The sequence below is a fragment of the Amblyomma americanum genome, chromosome 2, assembly GCF_052857255.1.
Source record: "Amblyomma americanum isolate KBUSLIRL-KWMA chromosome 2, ASM5285725v1, whole genome shotgun sequence".
NCBI classification, from domain to species: Eukaryota; Metazoa; Arthropoda; class Arachnida; order Ixodida; family Ixodidae; genus Amblyomma; species Amblyomma americanum.
The window spans coordinates 88,192,257-88,207,551 of record NC_135498.1 but is presented as its reverse complement, the minus strand read 5'-3'; the positions used below and the strand labels follow the sequence as shown (position 1 = coordinate 88,207,551).

At 50.3% G+C, this 15,295-nt stretch overlaps 1 protein-coding gene across 1 annotated transcript in view; it reads right to left on the bottom strand.

Moving 5' to 3' along the window:
• The window catches only part of LOC144119863 (uncharacterized), an 89,871-nt gene that overhangs the window by 68,226 nt on the left and 6,350 nt on the right, over window positions 1–15,295 (bottom strand). Inside the window, exons 4-5 of the mRNA XM_077652384.1 lie at window positions 11,825–11,944; window positions 6,410–6,490 (exon numbers count right to left, since the gene is read on the bottom strand). Of these exons, the coding sequence (XP_077508510.1) occupies window positions 6,450–6,490; window positions 11,825–11,944 (161 nt within the window). The 3' untranslated portion in view covers window positions 6,410–6,449. The remainder of the gene's footprint in view (window positions 1–6,409; window positions 6,491–11,824; window positions 11,945–15,295) is intronic.

Sequence of the window (15,295 nt, the reverse complement as noted above, 5' to 3'; positions counted from 1 at the left end):
ACTGATCCCTTGTGCCGCCGTTCATTTTGACGACTGCCTATAGCCCAACCACTTGCAATGGAAAAGAAAAAACACTTTAAATTGTGAAGAGTTTTAAGGTCACCGGGATTTTCAATGCCATGGACGGCACTGAGGACGACTGGATACATGAACATGCGGATGACCCGAGCAGCGACGACGAGCCGAGCCCGAGCAGCGATACCGATGAAGACATCTAGCGAGGATGTTCGCAGCTAGACGCCAGATATCCCATCGTTAGGTATATATGGCACGATCAAACAGGTTTTTCCATACGTGAATCGAAAATTGAACAAAAATTTCACGCTTCCGTGGAAGGGCCGCACCCCATCAAAATCGCGGAAAAGAAGTGCGGCCCTTACACGAGTGTGTACGGTATGACCGATAAGGCCATCGGCTGCGTGTGCGAAAACATAGGCACCAAGAACAAAGAAGCAAAACATGAAGAGAAGGCAAACCTGCGGGATGTTTTGGATGCCTTCAGCATGATTCGGTGGTTCTTAGGCACGCACGATGATGACGTGGCAATGAACCACTTTTTGCAACGTGAAAAAAGAGCTGTGAAGTTGCTACAAGGCAAGGCTTGGCAAAGTAAAGTAACTCTCTTTTGGAAATAAATTTTCATTTTGTCGACCACTTCCCCGTCTTTTCTGTCTCATGCTCATGGCAACGAAATTCTCGTGAAAGCAAATTTTTTTCGCTTTCCCCGGCGATTTCGTTCTTGCGGGTTTCAACTGTACTATCGAGGCACTCTAGAGCAAGAGGGACATGCACAGATGCCTACTGCGAGGTTGATGCAAGCATTGCTATCCCAGCTTGTGCAGTGGATCCTGGAAACCTGGCTCGCTATTGATGATATACTATACCGTATTTACTCGCATAATGATCGCACTCGCGTAATGATCGCACCCCTGAATTTTGAGGTCAAAATTACATTTTTTAAATTCCCCGCGTAATGATCGCACCCCGAACATGGAGCCGCCTGGTGGTTGATCTGCAGTCATCCCGCAGCGAATGCATTCCGACGAGTTCCCAACCTAGTCTAGTAACGTTGGAGTTCCCATGATTCCATGCTTTGCGGCGTTCGCCATTTTGCAATTCGGCAGCGTCGTAGCGTGCTTTGTGTTTTTGTGCGAGTTTACGCCATTTCACCATGGGGCGGTATGCCAGTTACACCGCCGCGTTCAAGCTCAAGGCTGTCGACTATGCACTGAAGCATGGCAACCGCGCTGCTGGTAGGCATTTCGGCGTGGACGAAATGAGGATACGCTATTGGAAGAAGCAGCGCGAGAAGCTGATGGCTACGAACAAGACACGGCGGGCTTTCCGTGGACCCAAAACGGGCAAGTTCCCTCGTGTTGAGGAGGCGGTCCTAGAATACGTGAGGGACCTGCGCAAGGATGGTTGTGCAGTGTCATTAGAAATGATACAGACGCAGGCGTGCACAACTGCCAGGAAGCTGGGAATCGCCGCAAAGGATTTCCGCGCTAGCTCCGGTTGGACGACTCACTTTATGCGACGGAATGGACTTTCCCTGAGGCGGCGGACGTCGTTGTGCCAGCGGCTCCCAGCCGCGTATGAAAGCAAAGTGATAGACTTCCATCACTTCGTCACTAGGCTTCGCGAAAAATGCGGTTACCTCATGTCGCAAATTGGAAACGCCGATCAAACTCCACTGACGTTCGACATGCCCCGGAATACAACTGTGAATGAGAAGGGTGCTCGGAGCGTCCTCGTGAAGACGTCTGGCGCAGAAAAACAGCGATGCACAGTCATGCTTGCTGTGACGGCCGGCGGGCGGAAGCTGCCACCATACGTGATCTTCAAACGGAAGACTATTCCGAAGGGAAACTTTCCCCGTGGCATCCATATACGTGCACAGATGAAAGGGTGGATGACTGCAGACCTGATGGTCGACTGGATCAAGACTGGGGAAGAAGACCAGGAGCATTTCTGCTTCCCTCGCTTCTGGTTTTGGACAGTTTTAGGGGTCACCTTGTGGACAGCGTGCGTGCCAAGCTGAAAGAGCTGCGCACGGACATTGCAGTCATTCCTGGCGGCCTGACTTCGCTGCTGCAGCCTCTCGACGTGTCCTTGAACAAACCATTCAAGGACAACGTTCAACGACTTTATGCTGAGTGGATGGCGATGGGCCAGCATGATTTGACGCCGAGCGGAAAGATTAGAAGGCCATCCGTGGAGATGCTGTGCTCGTGGATCACAGAAGCGTGGAGCAGTATCCCCGACGAGGTAGTGGCTAAGAGTTTTAAGAAGACAGGCATATCTAATGCTTTAGATGGAACGGAAGATGACTCCCTGTGGGATTGTGAAGATGCTCCCAGCGACGACACTGCCGTTTCCGATGAGTCGTGCAGCAGTGAAAGCGAGGATGGCGAGGATTCAGACTTTGATTAGCGTACTGACGAAAAAAAATAAATGGGCATTGTGCACTCCATGTGATGCTTAATGTGCGTGTTTATTGCGAAGGTAAGCCTTACTCAGCTTTTATTTTTGGTTGTAATCGAGATATATGTTCTAAGACGTCTGACCTGCAACTTGTTTGCGTTTTCGGTGCTCAAAAATTTTTTGTAGAAAATTTACCCCGCGTAATGATCGCACCCCGAAATTTGCGTCAGTTTTTTAAAAAAAAAAGTGCGATCATTATGCGAGTAAATACGGTATTTACTCACGTAATGAACACACTTTTTTTCCAGAAAAGTTGATATCAGTTTGGGGGAGGGTTCATTACGCGGGAAAAAAAGAAGTTTCAACAGATTTCTTTGGAAGAGTTGATATTTCATATCATACCGTATAAACGCGTAAGGGCCGCACCCGTGTAAGGGCCGCACCCCGTATTCCCAAAGGAAATATTTGAAGAAAAAAAATCCGTGTAAGGGCCGCACCCAAACTTTCCAGGAAACACGCAAGAATAGCCTTCGAAATACATGCGCACAGGAGCTTCGAGGTGCCGCCCATGGATGGCGCCCGAGGCCGCAGGTCATCATCATCATCTTTTCTTCTGCCGCGAGCTTCTGCTACTGTACTTCCGCTATCCGTATCGGCATCGGTATCGCCAGGTCTAACTTTGTTCTGTTCTGGCTGTCAAAGCATGCGTTTTTTGGTGGTTGTGTTACCGTGGTCGCTCGGCATAGTTGTTGCTCTCGTGCGCTGTCGTTCTTCACTTTTTCATGAACTGCCTCCGAGCATTGTTACTGTTGCACGATGGGCAAGCACCTCAACAGCTACACGGCGGGCTTTAAACTGAAAGTAGTGGAGTTCGCTCTCGAACACGGCAAGCGTGCCGCGGACAGAAAATTTGACGTGGACGAGAAGTGTGTCCGACGGTGGTGCGGACAAAGGGATGCGTTGAAGAATACCAGCTCCAAAAAGCGCGCTTTCCGAGACAAGCCATGCAAATTTCCTGAGCTAGAAGAAGAGCTGCTATGCTATTCAATGGAAGTGCGGAACAACGGCTACGCGTTGACAACGGACATGCTGCGCGTGAGGGCACAAGCCTTGGCACGTGCTAAAAACATACCGCACGAGGACTTCAAGGCTAGTGCCGGCTAGGTACGAAGATTTCTGAAGAGGAAGGGCCTATCATTTCGGCGAAGGACCACGCTGTGCCAGCGGCTGCCCCCCCCCCCCGACTACACCGACAAGGTGCTCAGCTTTCAGAAGTATGTCATCGGTCTGCGTCGTGAGCACAACTATATATTTTCGCAGATAGCGAACGCCGACCAGACCCCCGTGTGGTTCGACTGTCCCGAGAGCTGCACAGTTGAACTGAAAGGAAAGAAGAGTGTTTTCGTGCGGACAACCGGCGCGGAGCGCCAACGGTGTACCGTTATGCTGTGCGTCACCGCGGACGGGCGGAAGCTGCCCCCCTATGTCATCCTGAAAAGAAAAACGATTCCTAAAGGCGTTTTCCCCAAGGAAATTGTAGTTCGCGCCCAAGAAAAGGGCTGGATGGACGATAAGCTTGTGCTCGACTGGGTAAAAAGCGTTTGGGAGAAGCGCCCAGGCGCCATGCTGGCCCGACGATCGCTCCTCCTCTTGGACAGCTTCCGCGGTCACTTGACGGGTAGGGTTAAGGAACGCCTGCGCGGTATCCGCACAGACATGGCCGTGATACCGGGCGGCCTCACCGGCATGCTGCAGTCCCTGGATGTAAGCGTCAATCGGCCTTTTAAGGTTGAATTTCGAAGGCAGTATTCAGAATGAATGGCCAATGGCAATCCCGACGAGACGCCGACAGGGCGGCTTAAGAGGGCACCGCTCGTGACTGTGCTTGGATGGATTTTGTCCGCGTGGAATTCCGTGTTGACCGACATTGTAACCCGGAGTTTCAAAGTGACCGGAATTTCAAACAGTTTAGACGAGACCGAAGACGACTTTCTGTGGGCTGAACATTTACCTGAACACAGCACCAGCTCGGAGTCTGAAGACTCCGTGAGTGATGCCTGAACGGTAAATAAATGCCGCGCATTCCAGATTGGATTGCTTTCACTTGAAAAAAAATAAAAAATTTTTTCGAAAATCGCGTGTATAGGCCGCACCCCGAAATTTGCCCCCCGAATCTGGGAAAAAAAGTGCGGCCCTTACACACGTTTATACGGTACCTCCGTCCGTCCTTCGATCATCAACAAACGCGCACGGTCAGATGCGTTCGTGCTGCTGGTGTTTAGTATCGTTCACTTTGACACGATCCAGCAATTTTGCGGTAGCTGGCCATTCGCATCTAGATAACGCGAACATGCTGAACACTGGCGCTGAAAACGCGAGCATACTGAAAACCGGCCCTGAAGGTCAGGCGTGCGTTTTTTACACAAGGTTAAAAAAACAAACAGGATGGGAGAGGAGCGCATAATGCGAATCACTATGCCTTAGCTTACAGCATACAACGTCTTGGCGCTCTGCCAAGTTCACCTAGGGCAGTGCGCTCTCTCTCTGTCTCTCCCCCCTTCTTTGCCAGGAGCTCTCCTCAAAAGATAAACAAGTGATGTTATCAGGGCCAGCAGCACCTTGTGCAAAAACTGAGGAACCAGCTACGAAAAGCTAAAGGCTCAAAAAAAAGAAGTAAATTCTGACCACCAATAGTGGGGGCGGGCTCATTATGCTAGCGGGTTCATTATGGGAGTAAATACGGTAGTCATCCGCGCTTTTAAGAAATGTGGCATTTTAAACGATCTCAATGGCACCGAGGATGATATGTTGTGGGAAGACAGTGAGAAAGAGTCGAATGGGCAAGGAAAACAAAATAAAAATAAAACTACCCAACCCACACCGCCAGACACAACAGGCTGGCAGCAGTGACAGTGAGCGATGGTCGCTGAACTTGGGGGTCGCCTTACGTTTGGAGCTGTCCTAGACTCTCGTGAACATCGTAATTCACCTATCAAAGAGAAATTATGTTTTAAAATCCGTGCAAAAAGCCCCTCAAGTCAAGGCGAGAGGATCTCTTACACATCCTACGAGGCCAGACAAAGAGGCGTGCTGTCGACTTGTTTTGCCAATGAATTTTGAAGCAAACAAAACGGTGCACCTAAAGCAAGCAAGACAGATACAGTAGAAGCTCGACCATATGATTCTCATGAGGTCCCGAAAAATATTAGTCACATCTGAAAATGCTATCATCCAAAATTAACATAAGCTTTGCACAGAAGCACGGGAAATGCATTCCCATAGACCTGTTTACAGCTGACAGAACTTGTTTAGAGACGTGCACCATCTCTCACTGCTTGCGGTGCGTAGTGCGTAACTTGCGATCGTGGCATCGCCAATGTCACATTTCTACTGAGAGTACAGAAGAAGAAAAATTCTGTACACTGTAGACAATGCGCTGTGCCCAGGGAATTGTACAATTCATATCACCCCGAAATTCGTATCGACTATGATCATATCATCAAGATTCTGTGTTACAGCAGAATCCATTTGCCAGTAACCAAACAGTTGCCAGTAGCCAAAGAGCAAGGAGCCTACCTACATTGTTCCACTCTTTTTACATTTGGCAAACGCGTTTGAAATCTCAACCTGAAGGGGACTGAACGTTTTTCCATATTATGCAGACATTGAATTAGGAGAATCTTCTTCTACAACACAGTTCATGTTGACAAGACCAAAGGATCAGTTCGTATTAGGCAACAGTTCAAAATAATGAGTTTGCTGTACCACCAGACACCATATCCTAATGGCCTGATCCACACCAACACTGTTTGCAAGGCTGTGTGCACTGTGTGCAAGGCTAGCAAATGTGACATGTGGTTTACAGACACTATGCAGAGGTCGCAAAAGAAGTTGGTGGTGTTGTAAGGTGGCAGAGCAGGTGGAGGCAGTGTTCGGCAGGGAGGAACTCGAAACACCGCTTAAAAAGAGTTCCAAAATGACACACCCAATCCAGGAGTGGGATATCGCCCATTCGCCTTGTCCCCTCACGAACGCCGAGACAGGGAAAGGTGGTGCAGCACAATGCCTGGGCAAAGGAAACAAAACACACAGTGTCAGTCACAATCGTCGACAGCTCAGCCTGCTCTCAGGACAGATACGGATTCTCAAACTTTTTGCCCTCACCATGGCCGTGTTCCCACACAGGAGAGTCACCGCTCTTAAAAGTAAGGAAGGCCCCAGAGGAAGCAGATACTCGTAAATAGCCTGTGCCCACCAATGGTGTACATAGCTGGAAGTACCTATTTTTTTGTAAGGGCAAGGCACTAAGGACTGGTCCACGCTTAAGGTGTATTCTCACCTGTGAGTCAACAAGATTATGAGGTGGTTTGAATTTTTTTTTTTTTGCAAGAGGAAGCTTGACAAAATTTCCAGTGCGTTATATAATACAGAAACGCCCAACTGTCATTAGTTACATATTTTTCACTTTTCAGCAGCGAAGAAGTTTTTGTGACAAGAAGCTTCCCACCCAGTTTTCCGCACAGGAGGATGTAAGGTGCAGTGCATAAGTAAATAAGAAAAAAAAATGCAAGTTCAAAGTGATGCAACTATCTTGTCCAGAAGCACCGTCTACAAACTAGCAAAAATTTCTGATAATACAGGTCGAAGGACAGTTAATTCATGACGTAAGGTATGATTTAAGGGAGGTGACAAGGAAACTGCACCATCCATGCTGTGGTAACCATTATTGACAAAAGGGGCCTAAATGCTGTCAACCCTGCAAGTCACTAAATCTCCCAAAGTTAGCCCCCCCCTAAAGTAAAAGCTCATTAATTCGCCCCCTGTTATTAGGAAATCTGGCCAATTCGACCCGGTTAGTTCGGTCCCAGACAATGCCCCTGTAAGTTTATGGCATTGTACACTTGTTACTTCAGGCGTTGCGGGCCTTGCACTGGTTCATTCGAACAGGTTCCTGAAGGGAGGCCGCTTCCAGGTTGTGGGGACCAGCCCTGCAGCTCCTGAGTTTGCTTTCCCGCGAGGCACCGCGCAGCAGCAGTCTCACCCCGAGGATGAACGCGTTCCCTTGTCAGTTACATTAACTGGCAAGAGAGGGCACCAGCGTCGCTGCGCGGGAGACTGCTGAAGCCCGCCCGCGGGAGATGGGATCTCTTCGGCTGGGATAATCAGCCTGAGCGGACGCGTCGCTCGGGGCTCTGCTCTTCGCCGGCGGGGCGAAGAAGCGACGGGGAGACAGGCTCCCGTACTCATCCCTTCCGGCCTGCGGAGTTTATATCCCTTGCCCTAGCACGGGCGAACATTCGCTCGGAACCTTGCTGGTGAGTCGGACGACCTCGATTCATTAGCGTACCTTGTTGCTACAGTCGAAACCCGCAATAACGAAATCGCCGGGGACAGCAAAAAAATTCGCTTTCGCGAGAATTTCGTTGCCGCGAAAATGAGACAGAAAAGATAGAAAACAGCCTGCAAAAAGAAAATTTATTGCCAAAAGTCAGTCAGCTTAGTTTGCCGAGCCTTACCTTGCAGCAACTTCATGGTTCTATTCTCACACTGCAAGAAGTGATCCATTGCCACGTCGTCGTCGTGTGCGCCTAAGAACGACCGGATCGTGTCAAAGGCGTCCAACACATTCCTCGGGTTCGGGTTTACCGTCTCTCCATGTTGTGGACCTTGGTCCTCGGTGTCGTCAGTTTCGCACACATTTTTTGGCTGGCGGAGACATCTCAAACGCAAACGTGCGGACTGCTGCTCATACACACCGCCACCACACACAACGAACACATGTGCACCGCTCGCAGGCCTAAAAGTGCAGCGCTGATGATCTAGTGTCGCCCCCTGATGGTGTCGCTGCGAGGCTGCCTTCCCTGAACATAGCCTCCGAGATAAACAACCACGCGGAACCGATCACAGAGGACATGCGCTGCGCCGGTATGGTGGCTAGCACCGGCTCAAGGTGGCTAAAGTTTTTAAAGTTGTTCCGGCTGCAAGGTTGCCAGGCGCCAATGCTCTCGCTGTAGCCACGCAAGCGCGCTATTGCAGTTTGCTCAATTTGAGTGCTTTTTTGACGCTGTTATTCATAATATGGGAGACAGTATGCGGACCGACGCTGCAGCAAATTTCGTTATCGTGGGATTGCGGTACAAAAATGTTTCGTTACCGAGAGATACGAAATACATTGGCCCCTATGGGCATTTGCCGGGATCTCGGAAATATTTCGTTGCGGCGAGAATTTCGTATTCTCGAGATTTCGCTATCGCGGGTTTCGACTGTAGCTGGCGTTATTGTTTCTGTAGCAATAAATGCCTGTTTGTGTCAGCCAATGTGTCATTCCTTTGTTCCCCCAGAGCAAGGCCCGCCGTGGTCGGCGAGCGCTCGGTAGCGTACGCGATCACGGGGTGGGGTCCGGGCGGCTTTGAATTGTGTCAGCCGCGATTGAGTGGGGAGAAAGTACTTATCTCCCCAAGTAAACCCCACATCTGGCGCCCAACGTGGGGCCTGCTCTTGGAACATTGGACGACTGTCGGTTCGGGGAACGCTCCTTGTCCGGACTTGACAAGTGCTAGGCCTAGAGTGAATTTTGATCGCTAGGACCTGCGGCATGCTTTCTTGAGTGCGAGTATTGCGCTGCAGCATGTTTGAACTTTTCGACATGCTCAGCACATTTTTCCCTGGAGTTTCTTCGTGAGAATCACTTGGTCCGCATCGAGGGAGCGCGAGGCCTAGCGCCCGCGGAGTCGCCGAGCCCGAAGCGAGTGAGTACGGAAGCCGCGTGGGTGGTCCGAGTTTCTGTATATATTTTCTCTGTCTCTTTTTCGACTCTGGGAGTCGCGGCTCCGGGAGCCGGGTGGCCTGGGGCCACGGGTGCCGCTACGAGCTCGCTGGTATTGCAGCTCGGCACCGGGCGCTCCGACACCGTCCGATACGGTGGGCGCCGACCGCTCAGAAGCTGCTTTGTGCAGTGAGCGGGGTAGGACCACCCCACAAAGCTGGCGTCTCCTCGCGGCTGCGGGCACATAACCCGTTTCGGGTCTTTGTTGTGGTCACGGTCGTTGTCCGAGTGGTAGTTAGGCCTGAGGCTTTCGGAGCTGCCTGCACCACGTTAAAAGAGACACGACCACCGGACCGTGTCGTTGAGAGGGGGCGCACTTTGCTGCCCGCCCGTTTTTTTTTTTTTGTAACCTCGCACGAACTGAGCAGTCTCGTTCAACTCAAGAAAGGGCTTTGTTCACTCGAACTTTGCGTTTGCACAGCCGCCGACACGTTTTGCTAGCGAGTTAGGCATTGTGCCACGAGGCCCTTGCGGATGCCATTTCCCCTCCCGTGACCTACGTTAAAGGCACGCCGAGAGCGTTTCGGCAATTTTGCAGATTCGGTGGAGCCACCCAGGCTTGCTGTCCGGTGCACATCGTCTCGCTGCGACGGAGCGGCCTGTATCCTGTTCGCCGCATCCATCCGGGGCAGCTGTGGCGAGACCAGTCAGCAGCCACCTCCGGCTGCTGCTGCCCTGGCGACTACTGCAGAATCCTGGCCTGCAGTTTTCACACCGCCTTCGATTCGCGGGCCTGCGGACACGGTAGTCCGCGGGCCATGCGAGTCGTCCCAGCGGAAACCTTCACGCCGCCTTCGGAATACCACGGAAGTCTGCGTGGACGCTGTCGGCGTGACCTCCGCTGCAAGACGTGCCTCAAAGACATGAAGACCAGGAGACTCCTCTATAGCATGTACTTTCAGGCGCGTGGGTCTATTTAAGGTTGGGGAGATGTGGGGACCTGCCCTGCAGCCCCCTGAGTTTGCTTTCCCGCGAGGCACCGTGCATCAGCAGTCTCACCCCGAGGATGAACGCGTTCCCTTGTCAGTTACATTAACTGGCAAGAGAGGGCGCCAGCGTCGCTGCGCGGGAGACTGCTGAAGCCCACCCGCGGGAGATGGGGTCTCTTCAGCTGGGATAATCAGCCTGAGCGGACGCGTCGCTCGGGGCTCCGCTCTTCGCCGGCGGGGCGAAGAAGCGACGGGGAGACAGGCTCCCGTACTCGTCCCGTCCGGCCTGCGGAGTTTATATCCCTTGCCCTAGCACGGGCGAACATTCGCTCGGAACCTTGCTGGTGAGTCGGACGACCTCGATTCATTAGCGTACCTTGTTGCTAGCTGGCGTTATTGTTTCTGTAGCAATAAATGCCTGTTTGTGTCAGCCAATGTGTCGTTCCTTTGTTCCCCCAGAGCAAGGCCCGCCGTGGTCGGCGAGCGCTCGGTAGCGTACGCGATCACGGGGTGGGGTCCGGGCGGCTTTGAACCGTGTCAGCCGCGATTGAGTGGGGAGAAAGTACTTATCTCCCCAAGTAAACCCCACAAGGTAGGACCCAGCACGGCACGAGACCATTGAAATAGCCCTACTCAAAATCTAAATTCCATGCCGCAGAGCAGCTCGCAACCCGCGCACCTCTGATAACGGCATGCAACGGTAGACGTGATGACGAATGGTCTTCAAGAACAGTCCGACCACTTAGTTTCGGCTTCGGCTTTCTGATCTTTGAGCCAGCTGTCACCACGGCCGTGTCACCACAGCTGTCACCGATGATGGCTCGACTAGCCAGCATCAGCTAGGCAGCCAATTCTTCTGATGCTGATTGGCATGTCGATGTTTTCTATCCACCCCCCACCACCCTTTACTTCTCCCCATTTCGCTTCAGCACTGCTGAGCATTTCCTTCGCTTCCGTCCGTGTGGTTCCATTCTTCCAGTCCGCCGAAACTGTGTGTTCATCACCCGCCATTCACAGATTGTGCGATGCTGCGAATGAAGATGAGAATGGCGCTGCTGCGCCATTCTCATCTCAAAAGTAGGCACCCATCACCCAGTCTTTCACCAAATAAATTTCCCGTGATGCAAGCAGCTTTTGACAATTTTTCGAGGTTATTCGATAATTTGAAACTTCTGGATAATTCAAAAAACTTTTTTCCGGTCCCTTGAAGTTCGAATCAATGAGCCTTTACTGTGTACCCTTTTATCACCTTGCGACAATGGGATCACTCTAAAAGGGGCCAGATTCTGTGGGATAGCAAAAAATTTCTGGAAAAAAGAAAAGCATGCACACAAACAGGTGGACATAAAAGGCTTGTCATGATCAAACATTTCTTCCGCACGACTCATAGTGCAACAATTTACACTCTGCACCAATAGTCCATGGTTCGCACTGAGCCTCGTCAACCTGACAATGTTTCTTTAATGGGACATACTGCCTGTTGTTGGTACTGGTACACAGAGTACGAATACAGCATAGAATTACTGCAGTGCAATCAGACACCAACAAGAGAAGAAAGGCGCAGCTCTTTAAATGATCCACTTTTCGGTAAGGAGCCACTACTGCTGCTCAGCGCGTCCGCACATGCACGCACATGCACACACACCTGCGGCCACAGAAACATTAAGGCTGCCAATGGGGCTCTCCTGACCCCGAACGGGAGCCACGCAGATGATGGAATCACACAGGGCAGACACCTCAGGCTGCATCCCCTGGCCCTCGTTGCCTGCGGAAAGCACCACACGAAGCAGGATGATATGAGGACAGAAAGGCCATGGCGCTAAACGAAGCATCCACTCATCTCTGTGATCAAAAAAAAAAAAACATCAGACCGCATATACATTTGACTGAGGGCCATGCTCCCGTGAGGGCTGCTTCTTATAATTCGCCGGCCAAAAGGACAGATAAAAAATTCACTAGAGTTTTAACGCATGCGCCGCTCTGTTGGCGGCGCATGCGTCAACAACAGCATCTTCGGAGTCTCGTAGTAAGCGAAGCGAGCGTACGGCACGAAGGAGGCCCAAGAGGCGCAAGCGCAATCCCGGTGGCACATGCTGAGCGAGGTGACAACGCCGCGTGAGCTGCCGTCATTATGTATTGTGCCATCTACCAGCACGGCCAGTAACCAGCTCGGGCAACGCGGGTCGCCCTCAAGGTCAAGCTTCACCAATTTTCTTGGCTGGGGTTGGACCTCATTAAAAAGTGCTATTAGCACTAAAACCCCTCACACTCACGAGGCAAGCCCGAGCAAGGGCAGTAGTAAATTTTAAGAACAGTTTTAATAAAGGTGTCCGAGGTCACATCATTGCATGTGGCACAAATAACCACTTTATAAAATCTGTGGTGCAGAAGCTAGGTCAAAGGGGGTCGTCTCCATGCAAGGGCCGTAGCCTGTCATGGATGGGAAAAAAACTCATGCACGACTTCCTACAGCTCTTGAAGGCTAAGCCGGCAAGAGCTTCGGGCACCACTGAAATGCATTAGTGACCACGAAAGCCAGAATGAAACATACATTGCCCCAGTGTTCCGGTGCAACACCAAGGAGGAGGAGAAACGAAACAGGGCAAGTTTCATTCAATGTAAAAACGTTCAGCAAGAACAGAAACTGCCAGTGGACAGTCTCCTAACACCTCGTAGTTGGCAAAGCATGTCCGACAATAAAGCTTGGCTAGAAATACAGTCGCCAACACACTTTTCCAAGTCATGAGATCCCGAAAAATGGTCCAAACAATCGAACAGAACAAAAAATCTGTGCACTTCAGCAAGATCAATTCGATGCGATGGATCAGCCTCAAAAAATGCGAACTTCTCTGTTTCAACATCCTGTATGCAAGTGATCATATCAGATTATATCAGAGCCGTTTAAATCCAACATGGCACCTTTCACGGCAACAAAGAGCCAGTTGGTTGTGACAGACACCCACTTGCGTCTGTGTCGGGTTGAAAAAAACGAATTCCGCAGTATTGCTGGCATCCATTTTTGTCTGAAAAATTTAAATTTTTGGACTCTATATAGTCCAAAATATCAGTCATGAATATGTACACATTAATATGAGGTGCATGAGCATGCCTCAACAAAGTACGAAAAATCGGTCAGCTACTACCTGCCATGTGTTCTCTGTTCCTTCCATTGTATACAGTCGAAACCCGCAATAACGAAATTGCCGGGGACAGCAAAAAAAATTCGCTTTCGCGAGAATTTCATTGCCGCGAAAATGAGACAGAAAAGATAGAAAACAGCCCGCAAAAAGAAAATTTATTGCCAAAAGTCAGTCAGCTTAGTTTGCCGAGCCTTGCCTTGCAGCAACTTCATGGTTCTATTGAAGAAGTGATCCATTGCCACGTCGTCGTCGTGTGCGCCTAAGAACGACCGGATCGTGTCAAAGGCGTCCAACACATTCCTCGGGTTCGGGTTTACCGTCTCTCCATGTTGTGGACCTTGGTCCTCGGTGTCGTCAGTTTCGCACACGTTTTTTTGGCTGGCGGAGACATCTCAAACGCAAACGTGCGGACTGCTGCTCATACACACCGCCACCACACACAACGAACACATGTGCACCGCTCGCAGGCCTAAAAGTGCAGCGCTGATGATCTAGTGTCGCCCCCTGATGGTGTCGCTGCAAGGCTGCCTTCCCTGAACATAGCCTCCGAGATAAATAACCCCGTGGAACCGATCACAGAGGACACGCGCTGCGCCGGTATGGTGGCTAGCACCGGCTCAAGGTGGCTAAAGTTTTTAAAGTTGTTCCGGCTGCAAGTTTGCCAGGCGCCAATGCTCTCGCTGTAGCCACGCAAGCGCGCTATTGCAGTTTGCTCAATTTGAGTGCTTTTTTGACGCTGTTATTCATAATATGGGAGACAGTATGCGGACCGACGCTGCAGCAAATTTCGTTATCGTGGGATTGCGGTACAAAAATGTTTCGTTACCGGGAGATACGAAATACATTGGCCCCTATGGGCATTTGCCGGGATCTCGGAAATATTTCGTTGCGGTGAGAATTTCGTATTCTCGAGATTTCGCTATCGCGGGTTTCGACTGTATTTTCACGAACTGTCAGTGCAGAACGAATTCAAATCCTAAGGCTACAAAAGGAATGCACCCAATTCAGAATTGAAACAAAAAAACTGCAACCCAATACCAATGAGAAGGGGTAACCTTTAACATTTACATGTTGTGAGAAACCAAACCTTTTTGTGGTAACCACATACAGTTGCGGACCATTTTTTGGCCTCCAGTAATGTGGGCTTCTGCGATATTTCGGATTTTGTTGAGGAACCATCATGCACCTCATAGGAACATGCATATATATTCATGACTAATGTTTTCAAGTCTGTGAAAGTTTGATCTTTCAGACTAAAATAGACAGCAGCAAAACCCTATATACTCCAAATGCTCCGATTTTTCAGCCTAACAGACGTAAATAAACACAGCTGCCATAAGCATCCACGTATTCCCTGCCATACAAGGCCCCATCTTGAATACATACGTATTCAATCGGACGGGACTCACTTGGATAGGCTTGGCAATTTGTATAGTAGAGCCTCATTGCTGACACGAGTTAATGGCATGCTCCACGTTCCATCGAAATGGTTTACAAAGATGCGTAATCTTGGCCATGCAACCGCATTTATAATGTGACAGTGGCCAGATCCACACAGTACTGAGGCGGCTTGGAGGGATGTGGTGGGGAAGGGTTGCTTCCAGCAAATCCCCTCTATCGTAACCTTCCTTGAGGAGACAAACACTGCCCTTGCCTTGCTCGCCAGGCAAAATGGGATGTGCATTGTGGCAGTTCGTGGCATGACACGTGGCTGGATTGCACATTTAGGTATCGGTGACGTGACATGTGGACAAGTTATGCACCAAGCTAATATCGCTTGCAAGCCTAACAGGAAATAGCGATATTCACGATTTTCAAGCCAGTTTATCTCAGCAAAATTCTTTTTTTTTTTAAGCTCGCGGATTTTTCAGACTGCTTCATTACACAGAACATATTCCGGGTCCCACCGCTTCAGAAACGTCAGTTGGAACCTGTTGTATCTATGAAGGGCTAGAATACGAATACAGACGTTTGCG